The sequence below is a fragment of the Hibiscus syriacus genome, unplaced genomic scaffold (genome assembly GCF_006381635.1).
Source record: "Hibiscus syriacus cultivar Baekdansim isolate YM2019G1 unplaced genomic scaffold, ASM638163v2 tig00110213_pilon, whole genome shotgun sequence".
Lineage (NCBI taxonomy): Eukaryota > Viridiplantae > Streptophyta > Magnoliopsida > Malvales > Malvaceae > Hibiscus > Hibiscus syriacus.
The window spans coordinates 650,602-671,550 of NW_024062630.1; the positions used below are offsets into that span (position 1 = coordinate 650,602).

The following is a 20,949-nucleotide window of genomic DNA, read 5'->3' on the forward strand; positions in this document are numbered from 1 at the left end:
TTATAATTAAAAATTTGATCATGCAACTATATTAAATATTTTTAAGTAATAATTTTTAAATAAAATAAAATTTTAAATTATATAAAAAAATGTGGCCATCCCTATACTTTAGGATCTGTCTTCTCTTTCAAGCCTTAGGAAAGCTTGGGTTTAGTTTTGGAATGTATATATGGCGAGGAAGAAACTTCAAAGAAAGTGGCTGTTGAGAATTCAGTGAGAAAGCAATAGTCATGTATATTGAATAGAGAAGATGAATTGTATTTCTTGCTGTGTTTTACAAAGGCACCAGGTCATGTTTTTATATAGTTTTTACAACATAGCTCACTCACTTCACACATACACACGTAATTAAGTAACTAACTCTCAACAGCCCTTAATTACCTTAACTGCACTCAACCTCCTCAACTGCATAACAACCTATAAGCCTAACATTCTCCCTATTCTCTTTTCCTTCTCTTCTATTGAAAAGATGAACAATTGAATCGAAAGTGCTGATGCTTCCTTCCGTTCACTTGAATCGAAAGTGTCGGTGCTTCCTTTCGTTCTTCTTGAATCGAAAGTGCCGATGCTTCCTTTTGTTCACTTTGAATCGAAAGTGCTGATGCTTTCTTTCGTTCTTCTTATTCACCTTCATTTCTTCCTTCCTCACCCTCTTTTACAAGGTTCCTTGACATATTTTTTTATGGACTCTTGGCTGTGAAGCTTTCAAGTCCCATGACACTTTGAGATAGAAGCAACAAAAATGAATACAAAATTAAACTTCTATTTACACACACAAAAGGATTATACTACTATGCAGAAATAGCTGCAGTGTGGTACTCTCCACATGAAACCTGTGTAATATTCACAAGCTCAGTAGCCTCATCAAGGAATTTTGCACATGCATTTATCACAGGAGCCCCCTGTAATCCTTCGAAAGTGACACCTCTGCCTAGCTGACCATACTCATTATAGCCCCAAGCTTGTAGTAGGCCTTCATCTGATAAAACAACTATATGTGCTGCTCCACAGGACACTTGATGGATGATCGTGTTAGGAGCAAATTCACCCCAAAATAAACAAGGTAAATTTGATCCCTGATTTTGTCCCCAAATCCAGAGTCATACATGTTGAGATGGTCCCATCATTTTCCTGAGGTTCTGCAATAGTTGCGGTACAATGTGTCCCACAAGATACATATTTCACAAACTCTGTCTGCAATTGTTTTACTTTCTTTGGGTGTTTCCTACCCTTCTCAGTGCCATCGCCTAGCTGTCCAAACTCATTAGCACCCCACGTGAATAATGACCCATCTGAGGCCACCGCTGCAGTATGCTCACAGCCGCAAGTAATATCCAACCAGCGGGAATTTGTCCCCGTCGGACACCCAAAAAACTTCTCCAAGAACCCAACGGAATTCGCTGGATCCAAGCTGGCAGTAAACGATGCCGGTTTAGCAGCCATTGCCGCTGCCGAAGACATTTTCTCCTCCTCTTCCATGCAGTGAAAGAAAAAAAAAATAAAGTCAAGACCGTTTGGCGAGTGATACCATGTTGAGAATTTAGTGAGAAAGCAATCAAGTCATGTATATTGAATAGAGAATATGAATTGTATTTCTTGTTGTGTTTTACAAAGGCACCAGGTCATGCTTTATATAGCTTTTACAACATAGCTCACTCACTTCACACATAATATAATTAAGTAACTAACTCTCAACAGCCCTTAACTGCACTCAACCTCCTCAACTGCATAACACCTATAAGCCTAACAGTGGCAAACAAACAACAGTTGTCTTATAAAATCAAGACTCAACAATACGCCTTACTTCGGGACTTTGTAATTTTATAATTTCATGATTAGTCGAGTTTTAATTTATTTTGCATGTATGGGAGATTATAGATTCAAATATTTTAAAGTGTAATTACTTTCCGTTGAAGATTATGGGTAATTTAAGAATTAGATAATATATAAAATAACGTTATTATTTTCAAAAAGATTAAATTGAAATTTCATAGTTTTTAAAAATTATAAATAATAGTTATTATATTACAATGTGGACGTGATGAAGCTCTGTCGAATATTTTTGACTCTCATAATAAATGTTCGATTCATAAATAGATTGTCAACGACCATATAACTCATGATCTATAATTTTGTATAAAGACACGTGGAGAATGATAATTCAAATATTCTTAAAGATTTGATCTCGATCTTAGATAATGAAGACATTGAATTGCTTGAAAATGGTATTAATGTGAGTGACACTAATAATAGCCCAGTTCATCAATTTCTCGTATAATATTTATTCGGGATGAACAAAAAATTGCATATTAGGAAAGATAAATTTATAAAATTTTAAGTAGGGGAGAGTTTATAAAATTTTAGAGGCGAAAACATATTTCTAATATAAAATATAAAGAAAATATCTAAAATATATAATAATTTAAAAAAATTTAAGGGGACAAACGTCCACTGACGAATCTTCTGGTCCCCGCCAATTTTTTTAATTATTAATTAATATTAAAAATATATACTTTTAAAAAATAAATAAATAAAAATTTATCTGATCCCCTTGATTAAAATTTTATATGTACAAAAAATAAAAAAAAATACTTTAAACCCCCGCTTTAATAAATTTCTGATTCCGACCCTGCGGACATCTCCACTTACCCTCTCTAGATCCATCCTTGTATAAAATTGTATTAAAATTTTAAACATGACGTTTTAATTTTTTTATCAATGCATATTAACTAAAATTATATGATTTTAAATAAATTAATCTAAGGTAAATATAATGTAGTATATGTTTAAAGATAATTCTTAACCTCTCGATATTATACGTTCACACTCTTGGCATTTATGGTACTCGAGCCTGAGTCTTCAATGAACATCAACAATTCATTTACCATGGTTTGTGGTTAACTAATCTAAAGTTAAAATTAATAATTATAATAATTTATATAAAATATGAAATGGAAATATCACATGGAATATTATACAAATAATTAAAATGCTTAATAATATGATTGTATATAAATAAATAAAATATACATTTAAAATTATTATAAATTTATATCACTTTAACTCAAATGAAGGAAAACTTAAAAACACACTATTGTCGTATAATATGAATCTAATTTTAAAAAATGGAGAACACATATAAATAACATTGGTCAAAAGGATCGGAGAAATAAAACACGTGTCTGGTTTTTGCGGGAGACACATTGAAGAGTTACGTTAGAAAAAAGAGGGTGCACTCTTTTATGAGGTTGGTAGGTAGAATTTTCTATATATTATATAGTATTTGGATTATATAGTTTCTGATCATATATTTATATTTGAATTATTTTGAGTTATTTAATGTCAAAAAAAATTATTTTGAGTTATTTTTGGTCTTAGTTTGGCAGACAGCAGAATTCAGATAGTGTAGATGATTATGTAGTTCTATCCATAATTAGGATACTTTTAAAAAATTATTATCTTTTAAGGAAGTGTTTTAAGATTAGTTTAATATATGATTTAGGGTTTGTTTGTTTATTTCAGAATGATTAAGTGTTGAATCATTCAAATGCTGAATGATTTAGAGACTCTGTATGAATTAACTATGAATGTGACATGCTGTTTGATAATGACTCTGAATCATTCAGAATGTACTTTGATGCTGAATCATTCAACACTGTTTTACTGAATCTGTCGGAACTTAATCATTCAGGGGTGTGAAACAAATGCGCTGAATACTGAACGGTTCAACATTCATCACTGAATGATTTCAGCCAAACAAACAGCCTCTTAATTTTACCATATTAAATATATAAATAAAAATTATTATTATATATAAGTAATCATAAACAAATAAACTAAAACACGAAAATAAAAAAAATAAAAGGAAAATTAAATATAAAATGAAGGGCATTTTAGCTTTAAATTTAATTAATTTTTTTGTTTAGGATTCCAAGGTGATAATCCCCCATATCATAAAAGTAGTATTTAAAAAGACCAGGTGGAATTCCATAAATATCCTTGATGAATCATAAATTATCACGCCAGAGCTGTAGTTTATCGCGTAATTTTATCCAAAACTCTAGACGATTTATTTAAAAAGCCTTCAAATAATTTCAGCCAAGGATTAAGTACTTATTGCTCACCCCACATGACCATTTAAATTTCATTTTTGATAACAAAAAAACTTTAATTTTGATACCAAAAAGAAAAAAAATCGAAATTGGAAGCTAAAAATAGAGACGATCTTAGAATTTTGATGATTTCAAGCTGCGAGATTTGTCCTTCACGTAATATTCTTTTGCGCATAATCTGTAAGTTTTTTAATGACTTTGACTAAATTATAAACATTTATAAATCAATGTTGAAAACTTTTGAACAAACAAGAGTTTGATTCTTTAATATCCAATTCTCTTTCTTTATTTTTGCATTGGCTCTCTGTCTCTTATGAATCTTGTTTGACTTCTCTATACTTGTACAATCAACGCTTAATATCTGTTTGGTTCTCGAGAAAATTGTAGAAGTAACTCGAGTTATTGGTGTTTCTCGAGGTTACGTATTTCTTCTTTTGTAATAAATGCGTCTTAACATTCTATTTTGGGATTTTTACTTAATATCTGTCAAAGTAGATTTCCGATTACTAGAGTTGGTATGGAAGATATGGATGATTGATCCCCTTAATTGCTTTCCTTTTTTTGCATTTTATTTTCTTGCGGATTAAATAGGAAGATTTTAGGGTTTAATATTTGCTTGGTTTGGTTTTGAATTGAATGCAGATACCTCGAGTTAAAGAATAAATGTGGTTGAAGGGAAAGAAAGATTTTGATGATTACGGTGATTTGTTGGATTCATCTTTCTTTGCAGAAAATAAAGAATCTGTAAAGGGTTCTTGTTATTTTTCTTTGAATTTTGTTAATCTAGTGAAGGATTAGGATTGACAAATGAATGTGGTTGGCAAAGTTGGGAGTTTAATTTCACAAGGCGTGTATTCTGTTGCTACACCTTTCCATCCTTTTGGTGGGGCTGTTGATGTGATTGTTGTTCAGCAACAAGATGGGAGTTTCCGAAGCACACCTTGGTATGTTCGGTTTGGGAAGTTTCAGGGTGTGTTGAAAGGGGCTGAGAAGGTTGTTCATATAACTGTTAATGGTGTTGAAGCGGATTTTCATATGTATCTTGATAACTCCGGGGAAGCATATTTTGCAAGGGAGGTTAATCCTTGCAAAGGAATCGAGACAAATGATGATTTGAAAGATTCTGATGATGAAGTTTTACAAGATGAAGGTAATAAAAAGATTGGTGAATTTTGTAGACTTGACCATAGTATCTCAGATTCAGCGGTGGCTCAGTTGAGGAACGAACTTGATTCCACAAATCCAAAGAGGTTTGAAAGGGCAGAATATGATACTAGGTTCTATGACTTTCAGGATGAGCAGTCCTTAATAGAGGGATCGGTTAATTTGTCAGAATATGGGTCTACCAGATATGAGGGTTTAAATGGTGAGTGTTTTGGTGAAGCACAGGGTTCAGATTCAGAAGTTGTCTTGGTCAGTGTGGATGGCCACGTACTTACAGCCCCTGTCTCAGCATCAGAACAGAGTGCCGAAAATGTGCATCTAAGCACACCTCAGTTCCATCTAGGACCAGGTGAAGAACCTGACTTCTGTGGGAACAATGAGGAGTTTAGTTCAAGTGACAATGTATGGGCTGCTGACTATATAAGTAAGCTCAATTCAGCCGCAGCTAAGGATTCCTCTGATACCATTTGCAGCTTGAACAGTGATTCTACTACTTTGAACCATCCAGAAGTTTATGGAAATGGGGTGGAACATGCCTGTCAGACTGAAGAAACTCCGAACCTTTCTAACCATGTCCGAGACAGTGAAGTGAGCAGGCAGAGTGATGTTGAAGATGCATCCATGCATAATAAGGATGATATTTTTAAGAGCTGCCTTGAACTATCTGAATTGGGCAGATACAGGGAAGACATTATTTCTGAAGACATAGTTAGCCCATTAGAAGCTCAGGTTTCACAAGATAAACCTCCTTTCAGTCTTCCAGACGCTGATGAAACTGAAGAGGGAGCTGTTGGTGACTCTAGAAATAAAGATGTGTTATCTTCCTCTTGTAGTCCCGATTTGTCCAACAATAATGGATCTCTTGTTTTACTAGTTGAGGGTGAAACATTTGAAAAAGAAGTGCGGGATACAGATCATACAGGTTCCAACAATTCATCTATTGATTCTGTTAGTAATGACCCTGAACAAAAAGATGAACAATTTGGTACATCAGCAGCAACTGAAGGGATAAATAGCAGTGAGCAAAGTCCTGCGCCTGAGGATAAGAGTAGGAAACATGAGATCATGGAAACTGCAACTTCTGGTGAAGAGATAGAAACTCGTGCTAGCTCGGGTAAGGCACTAAGGACCCACCTTAGGAACTTTACCTCCTTTAATTGTTTTACACTCTTATTTTTGCTCTAATTCTCCTGGAAAACTCAGTGTTTTGTTTGAGAAGACAAAATAAGACTGTTTTCATTATAATAATATGTATAGAATGCGAGGGAAAGCATTTTTGGTTGTAAAAATAGAACATGTCTCCTAGAAAATGGAATGAAAATGGGCCAAAATTAGAGAACAAAAAGAAAAAAAAAAGGATGTTTTCAAAGAAACAGGTAACTTTAAGAAATTTTTCAGTTGTCGTTGCAAACCATCTAAGACCTAAGTTCAAATCACCAAACATGCAAGATTATTATTATTATTTTCTTTTTGACCGTCATTGTAAACAATCTAAAGACCCAAATTTAACTCATCTGACATTCTAGATTATTATTATTATTTTAGGGGCAAAAGCTGAAAAAAACGTTGTCATTATTCTCTCTAATTAGTGATCCTATAGTTTGACATCTGACTTTGGCCTTTTGTGTTTTATAGAATAGTTTTTGTCACTACATTTGTAGAGTTTGATTGGGAAAAGAATATCTGTTCTTTTCTTGATAATTGTTAACATTATGAAACACGAACTGCTGTTTGTTTTGTTTTATTGAACTCTTATGTTTATTGCCAAGAATTGTTTTGCATGTTTTAATTTTGAAAATGCACATACCGACCCCATTTTCACTATTTTATTTTCTGAAAACATGTCTCCTTATTTATTTAACAAACGTGTTTTTGAAAATTTTGAATATAGAAGGAGCATTGTTTCAGAAAAATTGAAATATAAATAGATTCTCAAATCTATCATAGTCTTAGCTTTTCTTGCTCATCTTATATTTCCAGGATTTGAGATCTCACTTTGTGGAGATGAACTTCATGCGGGTATGGGACGAGATGCTGCTGCAGAAGTCTTTGAAGCACACCGCATATCACATGAGGAATATAAAAATAATGCAATGTCCATTAATAGTAATGCAAACCTAATCATCCGATTTGGAGAGAGGTACATTCCATGGGAAAAAGCTGCTCCTATTGTTCTTGGAATGGCTGCATTTGGTTTAGAGTTAGATGTTGAACCCCAAGATGCAATCCCTGTTGAACAGAATGAGTCATCAAACCCAAAGAACGATGATTATACAATCACTTCCACATCCTCTGGTCGTAGATGGAGGCTTTGGCCTATTCCCTTTAGAAGGGTCAAAACACTTGAGCACACCCACAGTAATTTATCTACCGAGGACGACTTTGTAGATACCGAATCTACTCTACAAAATTCACCAGTAGGTTCAACTGCAGAATCCAGTGGGAAGATTGAATCTCCCCGCAAGCAATTTATTAGGACAAATGTTCCCAATAGTGAGCAGATATCTTCCTTGAATCTGAAAGATGGTCAGAATAAGATTACTTTCAGCTTCTCCACCAGGGTTCTGGGAACACAACAGGTATCAATTCTCTACCAATCAATTCTTCCTTTAGATTTGCAAGGTTTGTGTTAATTTTAACAATTTATCCTCCTAAACCTATGCATCTTTAACAGGTTGATGCTCATATTTACCTGTGGAAGTGGAATGCAAAGATCGTAATCTCAGATGTTGATGGCACTATCACTAAGTATGGACTTTTATCTTCTGATGTTATATCCACGCACTATTTAAAATGTTATTGTTTCACCCATTACTTAAGAGTGTTCCACTATGATCTTTAGTATTAAAGAATCAACTTGTATTTCTAGAAGTTGTGATAGCTTATTTGATTTGTGGTGAAATCTTTCCTTTGAATATGTTTCAATCATGTATAGTTTTAATGCAAGATGTGCCTTTCAATAACATTGACACTATCTCTTTCAGGTCTGACGTTTTAGGCCAGTTTATGCCATTAGTTGGAAGGGATTGGACACAATCTGGTGTAGCTAAACTTTTCTCTGCTATTAAGGTATGTTGACATGCATGGTATCAAATCGATTTCCTCGGGTATCTGATTTTAAATACTGAATTATCTGTTCACAACAGGAGAACGGATATCAGCTGCTATTTCTGAGTGCACGAGCAATTGTTCAGGCATATCTAACCAGAAGTTTTTTAATCAACCTGAAACAGGTAGAACATTTTATTTTACCTTTGCCTTTGCATCTAAATACAACTTTTACATTTTCCTTATGAAAGTTAAAGTGGTAGGCCAACATTTCGAAACCATCCTCACTGGTAAAAAGATTTTAACTGATTGATTTGTTTATATAGGATGGAAATGCTTTACCGAATGGACCTGTTGTTATTTCCCCTGACGGTTTGTTTCCCTCATTGTACCGTGAAGGTGACATCTTGTTCTTATCATATGTTTGATTTTTTATCATATTATATCTTATTTTCTATTCAAAAATGTATTTATTACAAAAAATACGTTATTTTGTTAGCAGTATTTACTCTGCATGGGAACTTTCAAAATGTCTTAAGAAATTATAAAATAATTATAGACAGATATTTTTCTTTTTATATTTTTTAAAATTTAAGTTAAACTCTTTATTTTTTAAAAAGATTATATAAATTAATTTATTAACACTACATTTCTTAGAAGGATTTGATTATTTTGTTTTCTAAACCTTTCTTTTTAATTAGGTTGATGATTAAATCATATAATTATATATAGAACACAAGCAACGTAGGAAATAATTCTCTGTGGTGCTCTAAAAGTTTGACAAGTGGACACTGTCATTTATTGATCTGTCGTCTTCAATACTATTAAAATAACATGGTGATAACAATATTAATATTTTAGTATTAAATACAACTTATAACTTTTTTATAGAATATATTTCTAAATCTAAATTATAGAAAACGCTGTTTTGTGAAATATATAATCTTACATCATCATGACATTGATTTTAATTTTTTATATTTTTATTTGTTTAGATTCTTTATAATTAATTTTAAAAAAAAATACTATAATATTTATTTTAAATTATTTATACATATTAAAATAATTTAATTTATACATACAATAATCTCAGAAAGAAAACTAGTACATATATTTAGTTGGAAGTAATTTATCTGTGTTTTGATCCTTTATTTATATCAGAATCTTTAGGCTGTACTATTAATTGCATCATTCATTCTGATTTATTCTACCATTTCCACCTTATTAATTGCAGTAATAAGAAGAGCACCTCATGAGTTTAAAATAGCATGTTTGGAGGTAAATTCCAAAATACTTCTTGTTTCTCAATCTAGATCGAAACAGGTTATTGCAATAGGTTCGGTCTTTTCACTTTGGGTTCCTTTCTCATGTGTGCATTGCAGGATATTAAGAAACTGTTTCCCTCCGATTACAATCCGTTTTATGCGGGCTTTGGAAACAGAGACACGGATGAGCTGAGCTATAGAAAAATCGGGATTCCCAAGGGCAAGATTTTTATCATCAACCCAAAGGTATACATGCTTTCTATGTCCTACTCTTGAGGGAAAATATGAACCATAATCAGTAATGAGTTTACCGTATCGACTTTCTAACAATCCGACTTGAAACCGGCAGGGTGAGGTGGCCGTTAGTCATTGTATCAATGTGAAGTCGTATACGTCGTTGCATACTCTCGTTAATGACATGTTTCCTCCAACCTCGTTGGTCGAACAGGTAAAAGAATTTTTAAGAATACTCTTTATAACTGTCCCCTGTTAAGCTTTGTCTCGGAGCCTTGGAAGTTCAACGGTGACTGATATTCCGACACCTTTGCAGGAAGATTTTAACTCGTGGAATTTTTGGAAAATGCCGTTGCCGGATATCGAGTGAGCCTGCCGGTAGAGATTACAAAAATACGCGCCACATACAGAAGAGATTATTGAAGCTTTAAACCTTGCGTTCTGCGGTCTTCGTTTTGTATTACATTCAAATGATTGTACGGAGTCATAGGTAGGTGAAGTGAATAAATTCAATCATTGCCTCCCTCAATAGCTGTTTTGTTCCCGTAGAGATTACAACATTCTTTATGTTTATTTTGTACGACTTTATAAACTTCAATAATAATACAATTTTTACATTATAGCAGTATCCCTTGTTTGAATATATTAATTTAAATATTTTTTATTGTAATACCTGATGGCACGCTCTATATGCATACATATATATAATCCTTTCTTCCTACCAGTTAAATTTAAGTATTTGACAAGTATATTTAATTCAGATTTAGATTTAAATTATAATATTTAAATAATTTATTAATAAAAATAAATCTAAACTTTTAAATAATTCAAAAAAATATATAAATATTCGAATTATTTTGATTGTTGGAAGTAGACCGACTTTTTCTCATAGACATTTATTGCTTTTAATATTCAATAAGAAAAACCGTAGTTATTTTTTTCCAATGGAAATAAGATAAGAAATGCATTAATTAATCCCTGAAATTTATTAGTTAATGGATATGAATAGCAACATTTTGTATTCCCTGAAATTTAGAGAAAAGAAAGATGGTGGTTAAAAAAGAAAGCAGGAAAGCGAAAGACGAGGCAAGGGACTCGAACAATGCGGGAAATTAATAAAATATTTACGTTCCCACGTCAACGCCCAAATTGTGTTTCTCCGTTCACTAATTTTTATTTTATTTTTTTACTGTGATTTTCCCTTTCGTTTCGTCGCTTCCTCAAACATGCAAAAGTGAAGAATTTTCTCGACGAAAATCAATCGCCATTTTTGAATGCTTTGTCGTATTTTCTTCATTTATTATCGTTAGGAATTTTATAGGGGGTCTTTGAGATTGGAAGAAAATGTCATGGATAAGAACGGTTGTTAGTAGAGCCGTGGAAGTAGGCGGAAAGAATACCCTGAGACGCACTGTATGGAGTGTCGCCGATTCCGTCGTCTTCGGTGGTGCCAGGAAGATCCATAACCGCATTGTAAATTTCATATTTCTATCCGTTTTCATTTTGGATTAATCACACATATGTCCTTTAACTAGTATAATTTAAATTTTAAATTGATATCCTATTAATAAAGTCCTTTTATCATACCGGTTCTAGGCATTAAATACTTGTTTGAATATTTGTCTTTCGAAGCGTTAACTGTTTGATTGATATCTTAAACATGCAAAGTGGCGACTTGATCGTGCATATGAGAACTATCATTTAGTGCCTAAGCTAATAGTTTTGGTGACCGGATAAAAAACTTTCAAGTTTTAATAATGTGGGAGTTTGGTGCAATTAATCCTTTCAATTTTGACAGAAAAATTGATTTGTTTATTTTATGTTAATTATCAGGCGGCTAGGAATATGCAGAATCTTCGAATAAATGTAAAGAGACTTGAAGAAGTTTCGGTATCATGTACAGGAGTCGAGAGGGTCCAGCTTTTAAGACGCTGGCTGGTGGCCCTTAAAGAAATCGACAGATTATGCAATGATCAACATGATAAGAAGAATATTATTCATGAGGATAATAATAATAACATTACTAAAGATGATAACAACAGCGACAGCTGTGGCACTACTGCTAATGATAATGACAGAAACAATGTCGATCAGTTCTCTTACGAAGAGATCACGGATTCAACCCAAAAGCCAACTTTGGTCGGTAATCCTTTTTTTTTCCTTTTTCAAACTTTATATTAGTAATTAATATATATTATATAGTTTTGTTGATGTTTGATTATTGTGGCTGTTGATTACAGGTGTATTACTATGACCCTGAAATCGGGGAACCAATGAATTTTCGGGAGGTTTTTCTGTATAGTCAAGCTCTTGAAGGGATGACACTGTCAATGGTAAGTTCTTCACCATTAATGTCAATATTTCCTTTTGGCTGTTTGCATTGGAAATGACTTGTAATTTAAGTTGATGGAAAAGAAGTAATGGACACAGGTAGGGTTTATGTATCAAAGCCATGAATTTGTATTTGGACTATCATAAAAAAATTGAATTAGACTGTGCTTGAATTAAGACCATGGAGCTTGTTAAAGTCAAGGAGTTCGGTAAAGTGTGTGTGTATACATACCTAAATTTGCTTACTTTGATGTCTAATGTCTTAGTTTAGTTTATTTCTGTTGCTTCATTGGCTTGTCCTGCACATGAAGGAGCAGTACTTGGTTCTCTCATAAGTCATTTATATTCTTGCTAAAAGAAGAATTACCATTTGATATTTGTATAATTACATTAGGGCATCTTTAGCTGGACTGTACAATATATATATTAATTAGCGTGCCACATGTACCTATATTAATAGACTGATATACTGATTCAAATAGCTGTTAGGGTATATCATAATCATTTAAGAACCAGAAAAATGACTTTCATATATATTTTTCTGGTGGTTTTGGCGCTCTTCTTATTAGAAAGCTGTAGCAGTATGATATTTGGGTTTTTTTTCCATATAAAACAACATTTAAGTCTTTGAACCTGACAACTTTTCCCAACTTCGCCTCTAAACTTTTTCTAGTCCACATTAGTCTCTGAACTTAGCAACTTTCCCCAAGTTCTGGGGCTAATGTGGGCCCAAAAAAATTGAGGGGCCAAGTTGGGCAAAGGTGCCAAGTTCAGAGACTAAATGTTGCTTTATCCTTTGTTTTTGTTTCTTCGCTGCAGTTACATGTAACTGTCTGTTTTGCATATTTGGGCTTTGTATTTGCTGATCGATTGAGTTTAACCGCAGGGTAACTCTTTTGTATGACTCAGATTCTTGTAGCACCAAATGAGGAAGAGGTTTCACTATTTGCGGAAATACTTAGGTGAATTTTCCAACTCTTTTTGTTACTTTTGTGTTTGATTCTCCACACATCCTAAATTAATCTCTTATAAGTTGTTTCCAGATCAATTATATGAAGAGAAGAGAATTTGTTTATAAGAAATATATGCTTTTTGTCTTGCTATTATTTGATTCCAAGTAAAGCGCATTGGTTTGGTCATATACAGGATCTGTATTGAAGGAGGGAAGGAAGTTCATGAGACAGTAATGAGCAGCATAATGACCTTATCAGTGGCATTCTCAAACTATCAAGAGGAAGTATTGGTAAGTACATTGCATATATGTTAACAAAATATTAGAGTTAATCTAACATATATGAATATATCGGTTCTCATTCATTTTACCTAAATCTAACATAAATATGATCTCTTCTTTATTCTTGTCTCTGTTATTTCTTGCAGATACAACGAGAAGAATTGCTCCAATATGCTCAAACTGCAATTAAAGGGCTCAAAATAAATGTTGGTCTTGCAAGGTGATTAATGAGTCTATAACACACACACACATATTGGTATGTTTATAATGTATATTACAATCGTTTCCCTCTTACAACATCATTGATCTTTTCCTACATGGCCTTGTCATTTTGAGCCATGGTATTTGTAATTAATGTATGGATATATCCAAGTATCTTGAATCTTAAAGGGGTTTGATTCTTGGTTTCTTGTTATAAAGCTCATGAGAACCCAGATGTGAATGTTGATCTTTCTGTTAATATAATATTTTTATTTTGTAATATATATTTACCATCATACCTTCACATGTTTAAGCAACCATTAACATTTGTAAACATATTTAGTTGTAATAAAATATGAACGAAATGTTATCTTTTCCCTCCGCTTGTTTCTGTGCCTGCTATCAGAATAGATGCTGAGGCTTGCGGTCTAAAGGAAAAACTTGGAGAATTGAAGGAACTCCAGAGCTCTTCAAGTGAAGGTCAAGTAGAATTTTCTGAAAAACAAACTGCTGCAATGATAGAGGTGAAAGCTTATAAATTATTCATTCCAGTGATATCCTGATATTCATTTTAGCTCTTACGACTGTCATTTTTGTATATTTCACTGGTCCACAAGTATATCTGATAGCTAATAAATCTAATAAAACTGAATGTTCTGATCTTTCCTTGTAGGCTCTTAAGGAAGCTCTTGGCTTAATCAGGCTATATTCCAGATTGGAGGCACTGTTACTAAAGAAAAAATCTTTAAGCAATGGGGATACTCCAGAACTTCATGCTGAAAAGGTACCATTCTTCCACCTCATATCTCTTTGTTTATGATATATATCAATTAGTGAACAGCAAAATGTCCAAGATTTCTGGCTAACAATTAGTGCTTCTCTTTCAAACATGGACAAGACTACAAGCAGGGCCGGATCCTTGGTTCCTCTCCAAAATCCTTGGACCTTAATAATCATCTTGCATATATTTTGGCCCCCTAAACTTCATATTTGATCCTCTTTTTTCCATTCTCAATATAAAATTCTTGAGCCTTGTCCCTGACTCTAACGTCCTTTTATTAAGAGCTTAATGCCATCCTATTATACAGCAAGTGACTATTATCTGCTGTATCATTTTTCTGATAATTCCACCTGCTCTACTATGTTATTCTAATGAAAATGTCTTTTTTACTTTCACTTCTTGGAAAGATCTGTTTGAAAAACCAAAATCCATTCAAAAAGGTAAATTATACATAAGCTGTTGAAAAACAACCCCAGAATGATGTCATAGTTTTCTGCTCACTGTAACTGTTAATTAGCTAATATAGTCCATTTTTGTTGCAGGTCGATAAATTAAAAGTTTTATCAGAATCTCTCGTTAACTCAACATCAAAGGCTGAAAAGCGCATTTTAGAGCAAAGGTTTTAGATGGAATTTACATTTCTTGCATGGAATATTTTAAAACAATTGAGCTCCCTATCACTTTTTTATATATGCACCAACCTTTCAAGGGTTACTGAAATTTCGTTATTTTGTTTGATAATTGGATCATGTTGATTATAGGTTTTAATTTTTGAAGTTATTGGAGTGATATGAACCTATCATGTTGATTAGGTTTTAGTTTTTAAAGTTATTGGAGTCAATTAACCAATGTAACTTGGGAATGAGAGAGTATCGGATACGAGAATGTGTTTGGTACGGGTTTGTTCAACTTTTCTTTTCTCTAATTTTTCCGTACATGTGGAAGGTCCTTGGCCATGTCTGCAACTGTATCAGATATGAGTATGGAATATCGGTACTTTAAGAAACATAAAGATTCAGAGCTAAAATTAAATGAACTAAAAGTAACGAATCTGGGAATTTTCTTGTGATAACCGGTTGTGCTGGTTAAATTCTCATTATCATGCAACAAAAATATGGTATTCCAATATATGTCAAATAAGGCAAATACATTCATACATTTGTGTTTGAAAGTCATTTCGCTGTTTCCTCATTGATTTGGTTGAATTTTCTGTTTTTTCATTTTAGCTTTTTTGTGTTTTTTTTAAAGTTCCTTTTCCTTGTGTGTTTCAATCAGGGTTCAGAAAGAAGCAGCAGTTAGCTTTCGTATTGCTAAAGCCAACGAAGTCAACCAACAAGAGAAGGTATTAACTATCAAGCGAAGCTCTTTTCTTTTCTTATCAGAATATCAAATGAAGAACTTCCCATAATCATTCACTTTGAATGCTTTCTTCCTGAAATACATAGAGAGCATTGATCTCAAGGCAATGCCTATTATTCTCTTTATCAAATCAATAGGGGCTTCGAGTTTTCCAATTATTGTCTGTGGATCAGTGGTGATTTTCAACTGATTTCTGATGTAACATTTTCAGATTGAACAAACTTTTCCTCTTTTTTCTTTCTTTCTTATCTATAAGGAATATCAAAGATAATTCATATTGAATTTCCCAGAAACTGGAAGCTGGGATTCTAGAGCTTGAAAAGCGAAAAGATGAACTTGAAGCTGAGCTTAGAAAGGTTTACTTTAATACTACTACTTCTTGGAAATCTTATTCTTTTATGAATTGTTTATCATCTGTCATTACATAGTTAAGTTTCAGTTTTACCCTTTTATTTCTTCTTTTATGTATATACATATCTGGTTCTGTATGTCAGATACTGATATTTGTCCAATACTGGTATATTCAGTATGTCTATTTTTCAATGTATTTAGAGTCCTTAGTGGATCATATCCTTGTAACTATGTTCAAAATATGTCAGACACAAGTGTCAGATTCTGGATTTTAAGAGAAGTGAGAACGAGCATAGGATACATTATCCGGAAGGGGTTTCTCAATATTTTCCAGAGTGGGATTATGATATGGTTATTAATCTGGTTCAGGTCAATGCATCACTTATGGCTGCTCGTGTACGCCTTATCAATGCTAGGGAAGAGCGAGAGCAATTTGATGATGCCAGTAACCAGATTCTATCACAACTGTCATCAAAGGTATAATTGCTTTTAAGTACCAGTTAGATGATACGCTTTTATAAGCGGAACTCTATTTATATTCAGAAACTTGCCATCTGTTTCTTCTGTTCATAGGAAGAGGAAATTTCGAAATCGATTGCTTTATGCCGAGTAGAAGCAGATGTTGTTAATGCGTGGATTCATTTTCTGGAAGATACGTGGGCTCTCCAAACCACCTACCTTGAGCAAAAGGAGAAGCAGGTCAAGTATGTACATCCTTTCTTCTACAACCTACTGAATTGGTCCTACCACTTCTATTGACTATTTATCCTATCATTACTCAAACGCGAGTGTGATTATTGGATAAAGGGCATTGTGACCAACACAGATTTCTCCGTTTTAAAACAAGAAATGGATGCAACATCACCATGTTTCATATCTAACTCTGGATTGATGCCTACTGCCTCTATTGACTATTTATCTATGTTACTCCAACCTGTGTGTGTGTCGGATAAGGGTATGTATTCGACATAGGTAACTAATAAGTTCAATTTTTAAGCTTTTGCATGTTTTTGGAAAGTATTTGGAGTGTTATACCTAGGGATGGGCATGAGACTCGAACCTGACCCGACCGGATCGAGTCGGTTTTTTTTAAATTGGGTTTGGATCGGGTCGGGTTTTTTAAAGGTGATGTTCAGGTCAGGTCGGATTCGGGTAAGGTAAAAAATACTCGACCCGACCAGACCCGGGAAAAATATAATTTTACTTTATATATTTAGGAATGATTATAATAATACCAATCTGTATATTTTTTTTTCAATTAAATCACTGTTTTTATTGAATAGAATAATATTTTTTATTATTTCGGGTCGAGTTTGATTGGGTTCGGATTTTATCTCAAAAAATCGGGTCGGATTCGGGTCGGTGAATGATATAAAATTTTTGGGTCGGGTCGGGTTGGCCGAAACCCGACCCATGCCCATCACTTATACCCCCTTACTCGGCACACAGATTATTTAAAATAGATCAAAGTCTAACCAACATAGTTTATCCGTTTTAAAACAAGGAATAGTTGTAATATCACAATCTTATCATATCTAACTCTGAAATTTCAAATGCTTATATATACTTGGAGTTTTGATTTTTTTTTTCTTTTTCATTTTAATCTTCTAGTGGTGAACTAGAAAGATATGGAGAATATTTTGTGAATCTGGTCTCTCACCTTCTAATTGCTTACAAGGTATTACTCTTCCAACAATCTTATCCATGAAAGCTTGTCAAAAACTTAATGACATCCTGTAATTCCTATTCATTTCTATGGAGTCTTTTGCAACATATGCCCCTCGTTTTTATTTAGTTTCAATCCTATATTCTTAAGGAACAACTCGGGCCTTCCCTCACAAGAATTAGGCAGCTAGTGGAGAATTTGGCCTCAACTGAAACAGCTAAGGACCAAAGAAGAAATCTTGAAGAAGAATATCTAAGCCTTGAATCCAAAGTATGTATCGATCTCATTCGTTATATATAAATATATATATATATATGAAAAATATCAATTTTATCATATTAAGAAATGACAATGTTTTTCTTTTCTTTTCCTTTCCTTTCTTTTTTATTAATTACACCACACATCCCAAACTATGACCCAGATTCTAAATTGGTCGTTAAACTTCAAAACATGCTAATTGGATCTTCAAAGTATCAATATCTTATTTATATGTCCTTCCGTCAGCCAAGCAGTTAGTCTTGAAATACGAAAATCATATTCTAAACACTGACGGCTAGGCTGATCCACTGATGGATGGACTAGATTGATATAAAACGGACACTTTGAGGATTTAATTAGAATGTTTTGCAGTTTCGGACCAATTTAGAACTTGGATCATCATTTGGGGACATCCGATGGAATTAACCCTCTCTTTTTCCCCCTCTTTTCAGTTTGTAAGTACCTTCAGTGTAGTGGGTTCAATGAAAACACAGATTTATTCTCCAAATGAGGGAACATACAGGTAAACAACTCAATCTCGTTTTTCTTTTACCTTTATGAATGTGGTGCGTTCCCATTAATGATACACCATCCAGGAAGAAAGATGACAAGCTGAAAGAGTTATTTGATTATCTTGAAAGTATAAGGGAAGAATTTGAATCCATTGAGAGACCGATGTTGGATCTTGAAAATCCAACTCAAACATTAGAGTCACCATCCACCACCAAGTCGCCGATAAGTCCGTGGTCACGATTAAAGTCTTCCTTAAAGAAAGCGGATCACAAGAAACTGAAGTTCGAGTTGGAACAAGACGACGAAGAGAGTCTAGAGGATGAAACAGATGAAATCGTAGAATGGGAATACGATGCATTCGAGAAGGACCTAATACCCAACTAACTAACCAAATATCTGCCTAATTTATCTGGTTTGCATTATGAAGAAGATACCCTTATTGTTTCAAAAGGTTAGAAAAAAAAAGTGTGCAATATTACATTTTACTTAAGCAAAAGCTACCACTAGAGAAACTGATAGTTCACTGTATTTGTAATGTCAAATGTTGTTCAAGCTCTATGATTTAATTTATTGATATATTATTAATCATTGAAAAGTTAAATCAAGCAGACACCCTAATAAAAATGATTTAATTTTAATTTAATCTATCAATTTTAGATAAAATATCAATTTAGTCCCGACGATAACTAAACCAAATAACTACTTGAATTTAGACCTTAAGGCTTTTGATCGTATGACGAGTTATCAACCGACACCGATGGGATGCCATAGTTGGAAGCTCATTCGAAGAAGGGATGCGGAGCAGTAGCAGGTTGATTGACAGATTTGTCATAAGAATGGATGGACAATGGAGATTCAAAGGAGAGACAATGGCTTAGCCCCATAGGGAAAGGCGATGACGACTGAGATTGAAGAAGGAGACCGGTATTAACGTTGGTAGCGGTGGATTGGGACCAAAGCTTGTGCTTCAGCAATGGCGGATAAAGAGGAAAATCGACGAGCTTTTCGATTGTAGAGAAAGAGAGGGGACTAAATTGTTATTTTGTCAAAATATCATATACGACATCAATATGAAACAATAAACAAACCGTTATAACTATATCTATAATCCTTCAACATTTTCCCAACTGACACCAACTATAAAAACGGTTGTTTTAAGTGAAGATTGAACCAAGAAAGAAGATGGAGAGAAGTCTAATCGAGCCATTGATCACTGTTTCATACTCTTCCTTTATCGCGGTTGGATACTACCGAATGAAGTATCTTGATTTGTCCGGAGCTCTCGCCCTATTTCCCGTCTTGGTTATTCACCTCGCTGCTGGATACAGGTCCTTTCTTTCTATTTTCTTCTTCTTTATATTGTTTGGCTTCCAAGAAAGTCGTCATGAAACTGGAATTTCAGGTTCGGTGCAATGTTGCTGGTATTCCTCTTTACTTCGTCGAAGCTTTCCAGATTTGGCTCTGCTTTTGAGGAAGGTGGACATAGAAACTGGTACATTCACAACTCTATTTAAATGAGCTAATTCCAGGAACAATGATTTCAACAATTGAGCTTCAGTATGATGATGGATATATTCAATTGAACTTGAAATTCCCCAATTTCTTCATTTTCAGGATACAAGTTTTGTTCAATGGTGGCGTTGCAGCAGTTCTGTGTGTGGCTATTGGGAACCTGACTGGATGGGAGGGCAAGTGCCTTGACTCAAAAGAGTCGACTCTTGTCACGTCATTAATAGGCGGTTTAATAGGTCATTACTCTTGCCTCAATGGTGATACTTGGTCCTCGGAGATGGGGATTCTCAGCATTGCCCGGCCGAGGTTGATCACCACTTTTAAGGTAGGTATTCCTTCTTCCCAAATCTGGTTTATTTGGATATGGTTATCTAATGTAACAGTACATGATCAGTATGTTCGAAGGGGCACAAACGGAGGTGTGACGGAAAAAGGACTCCTATCAGCATTGTCTGCTGGGACTATCATCGGTTTAACATTTCTTTTCGTCCAAATTTTCACTACAAGCTGTTCAGATGGAAAGGCTATGAAGCAGCTGTTGGTTATACCCCTTTCTGCCATGGCCGGACTTTTTGGAAGTGTTATAGATTCTCTGCTGGGAGCAACCCTTCAATTCAGTGGCTTCTGTGCCGTCCGAAAAAAGGTACTTACGATGCAATGCCGAAGATTTATCGGAGCATAGGCCATCAAAATGGAAAACAATCTCCCTGCAGACCGTGATTTTTTGTTTAATCTCTTTGCAGGTTGTTGGAAAACCTGGACCAACGGTAAGGAAGATTTCTGGGCTCAACTATCTTGAAACAACGCCGTCGACGTCGTCTCGATACTACTGACCACACTGCTGACTTCGATTGCCTGTGTGTTTATTTTCTGAACGCTTCATTCTGTTTCTGCAGTTTAGACAAGTCTAAGAATGTTAC

The 20,949-nt window shown here is 34.0% G+C and overlaps 3 protein-coding genes and 1 pseudogene across 6 annotated transcripts; 3 read left to right on the forward strand and 1 right to left on the reverse strand.

Annotated features, from left to right (window-relative positions):
* Positions 1 to 791: 791 nt before the first annotated feature.
* LOC120113665 lies at positions 792 to 1,479 on the reverse strand (annotated as a pseudogene).
* A 2,719-nt stretch (positions 1,480 to 4,198) lies between these two features.
* Positions 4,199 to 10,451, forward strand: LOC120113803 (phosphatidate phosphatase PAH1-like). Of its 4 annotated transcripts, XM_039134855.1 has the most exons (12): positions 4,222 to 4,292; positions 4,755 to 4,812; positions 4,900 to 6,390; positions 7,257 to 7,855; positions 7,951 to 8,024; positions 8,261 to 8,345; positions 8,423 to 8,509; positions 8,651 to 8,723; positions 9,559 to 9,602; positions 9,707 to 9,835; positions 9,939 to 10,037; positions 10,140 to 10,451. In XM_039134855.1, the coding sequence occupies exons 3-12, from the start codon at positions 4,920 to 4,922 to the stop codon at positions 10,191 to 10,193; spliced, it is 2,715 nt and encodes a 904-aa protein (XP_038990786.1). In that variant the 5' UTR covers positions 4,222 to 4,292; positions 4,755 to 4,812; positions 4,900 to 4,919; the 3' UTR covers positions 10,194 to 10,451. The 4 variants fall into 4 exon arrangements, with proteins under 4 accessions (XP_038990783.1, XP_038990786.1, XP_038990785.1 ...); XM_039134852.1 differs by having other exon boundaries at positions 4,199 to 4,292; positions 4,755 to 6,390; XM_039134854.1 differs by lacking the exon at positions 4,222 to 4,292 and adding an exon at positions 4,369 to 4,534 and having other exon boundaries at positions 4,755 to 6,390.
* A 363-nt stretch (positions 10,452 to 10,814) lies between these two features.
* LOC120113666 (myosin-2 heavy chain-like) lies at positions 10,815 to 18,950 on the forward strand. The gene is made up of 17 exons (XM_039134741.1): positions 10,815 to 11,296; positions 11,657 to 11,962; positions 12,064 to 12,156; positions 13,064 to 13,116; positions 13,301 to 13,397; positions 13,535 to 13,608; positions 13,996 to 14,113; positions 14,263 to 14,373; positions 14,913 to 14,989; positions 15,646 to 15,712; positions 16,020 to 16,085; positions 16,450 to 16,557; positions 16,654 to 16,784; positions 17,692 to 17,758; positions 17,897 to 18,016; positions 18,457 to 18,527; positions 18,601 to 18,950. The coding sequence occupies exons 1-17, from the start codon at positions 11,168 to 11,170 to the stop codon at positions 18,899 to 18,901; spliced, it is 1,989 nt and encodes a 662-aa protein (XP_038990672.1). The 5' UTR covers positions 10,815 to 11,167; the 3' UTR covers positions 18,902 to 18,950.
* Positions 18,951 to 19,699: 749 nt separating this feature from the next.
* On the forward strand, positions 19,700 to 20,862 carry LOC120113958 (protein PGR-like). The gene is made up of 5 exons (XM_039135010.1): positions 19,700 to 19,845; positions 19,920 to 20,009; positions 20,132 to 20,354; positions 20,424 to 20,672; positions 20,773 to 20,862. The coding sequence occupies exons 1-5, from the start codon at positions 19,700 to 19,702 to the stop codon at positions 20,860 to 20,862; spliced, it is 798 nt and encodes a 265-aa protein (XP_038990941.1).
* Positions 20,863 to 20,949: the final 87 nt, after the last annotated feature.

What these genes read in the sequence shown, in the direction of transcription:
- LOC120113803 (XM_039134852.1), top strand. Translation starts at nt 4,920, where the DNA reads ATGAATGTGGTTGGCAAAGTTGGGAGTTTAATTTCACAAGGCGTGTAT. An exon ending in AGAAACTCGTGCTAGCTCGG is followed by an intron (nt 6,391 to 7,256) that starts GTAAGGCACTAA and finishes TTATATTTCCAG; the next exon opens with GATTTGAGATCTCACTTTGT. An exon ending in TTAAAATAGCATGTTTGGAG is followed by an intron (nt 9,603 to 9,706) that starts GTAAATTCCAAA and finishes TGTGCATTGCAG; the next exon opens with GATATTAAGAAACTGTTTCC.
- LOC120113666 (XM_039134741.1), top strand. Translation starts at nt 11,168, where the DNA reads ATGTCATGGATAAGAACGGTTGTTAGTAGAGCCGTGGAAGTAGGCGGA. An exon ending in CAACCCAAAAGCCAACTTTG is followed by an intron (nt 11,963 to 12,063) that starts GTCGGTAATCCT and finishes TGTTGATTACAG; the next exon opens with GTGTATTACTATGACCCTGA. An exon ending in AAGGGATGACACTGTCAATG is followed by an intron (nt 12,157 to 13,063) that starts GTAAGTTCTTCA and finishes TGTATGACTCAG; the next exon opens with ATTCTTGTAGCACCAAATGA.
- LOC120113958 (XM_039135010.1), top strand. Translation starts at nt 19,700, where the DNA reads ATGGAGAGAAGTCTAATCGAGCCATTGATCACTGTTTCATACTCTTCC. An exon ending in GAAGGTGGACATAGAAACTG is followed by an intron (nt 20,010 to 20,131) that starts GTACATTCACAA and finishes CTTCATTTTCAG; the next exon opens with GATACAAGTTTTGTTCAATG. An exon ending in TCTGTGCCGTCCGAAAAAAG is followed by an intron (nt 20,673 to 20,772) that starts GTACTTACGATG and finishes ATCTCTTTGCAG; the next exon opens with GTTGTTGGAAAACCTGGACC.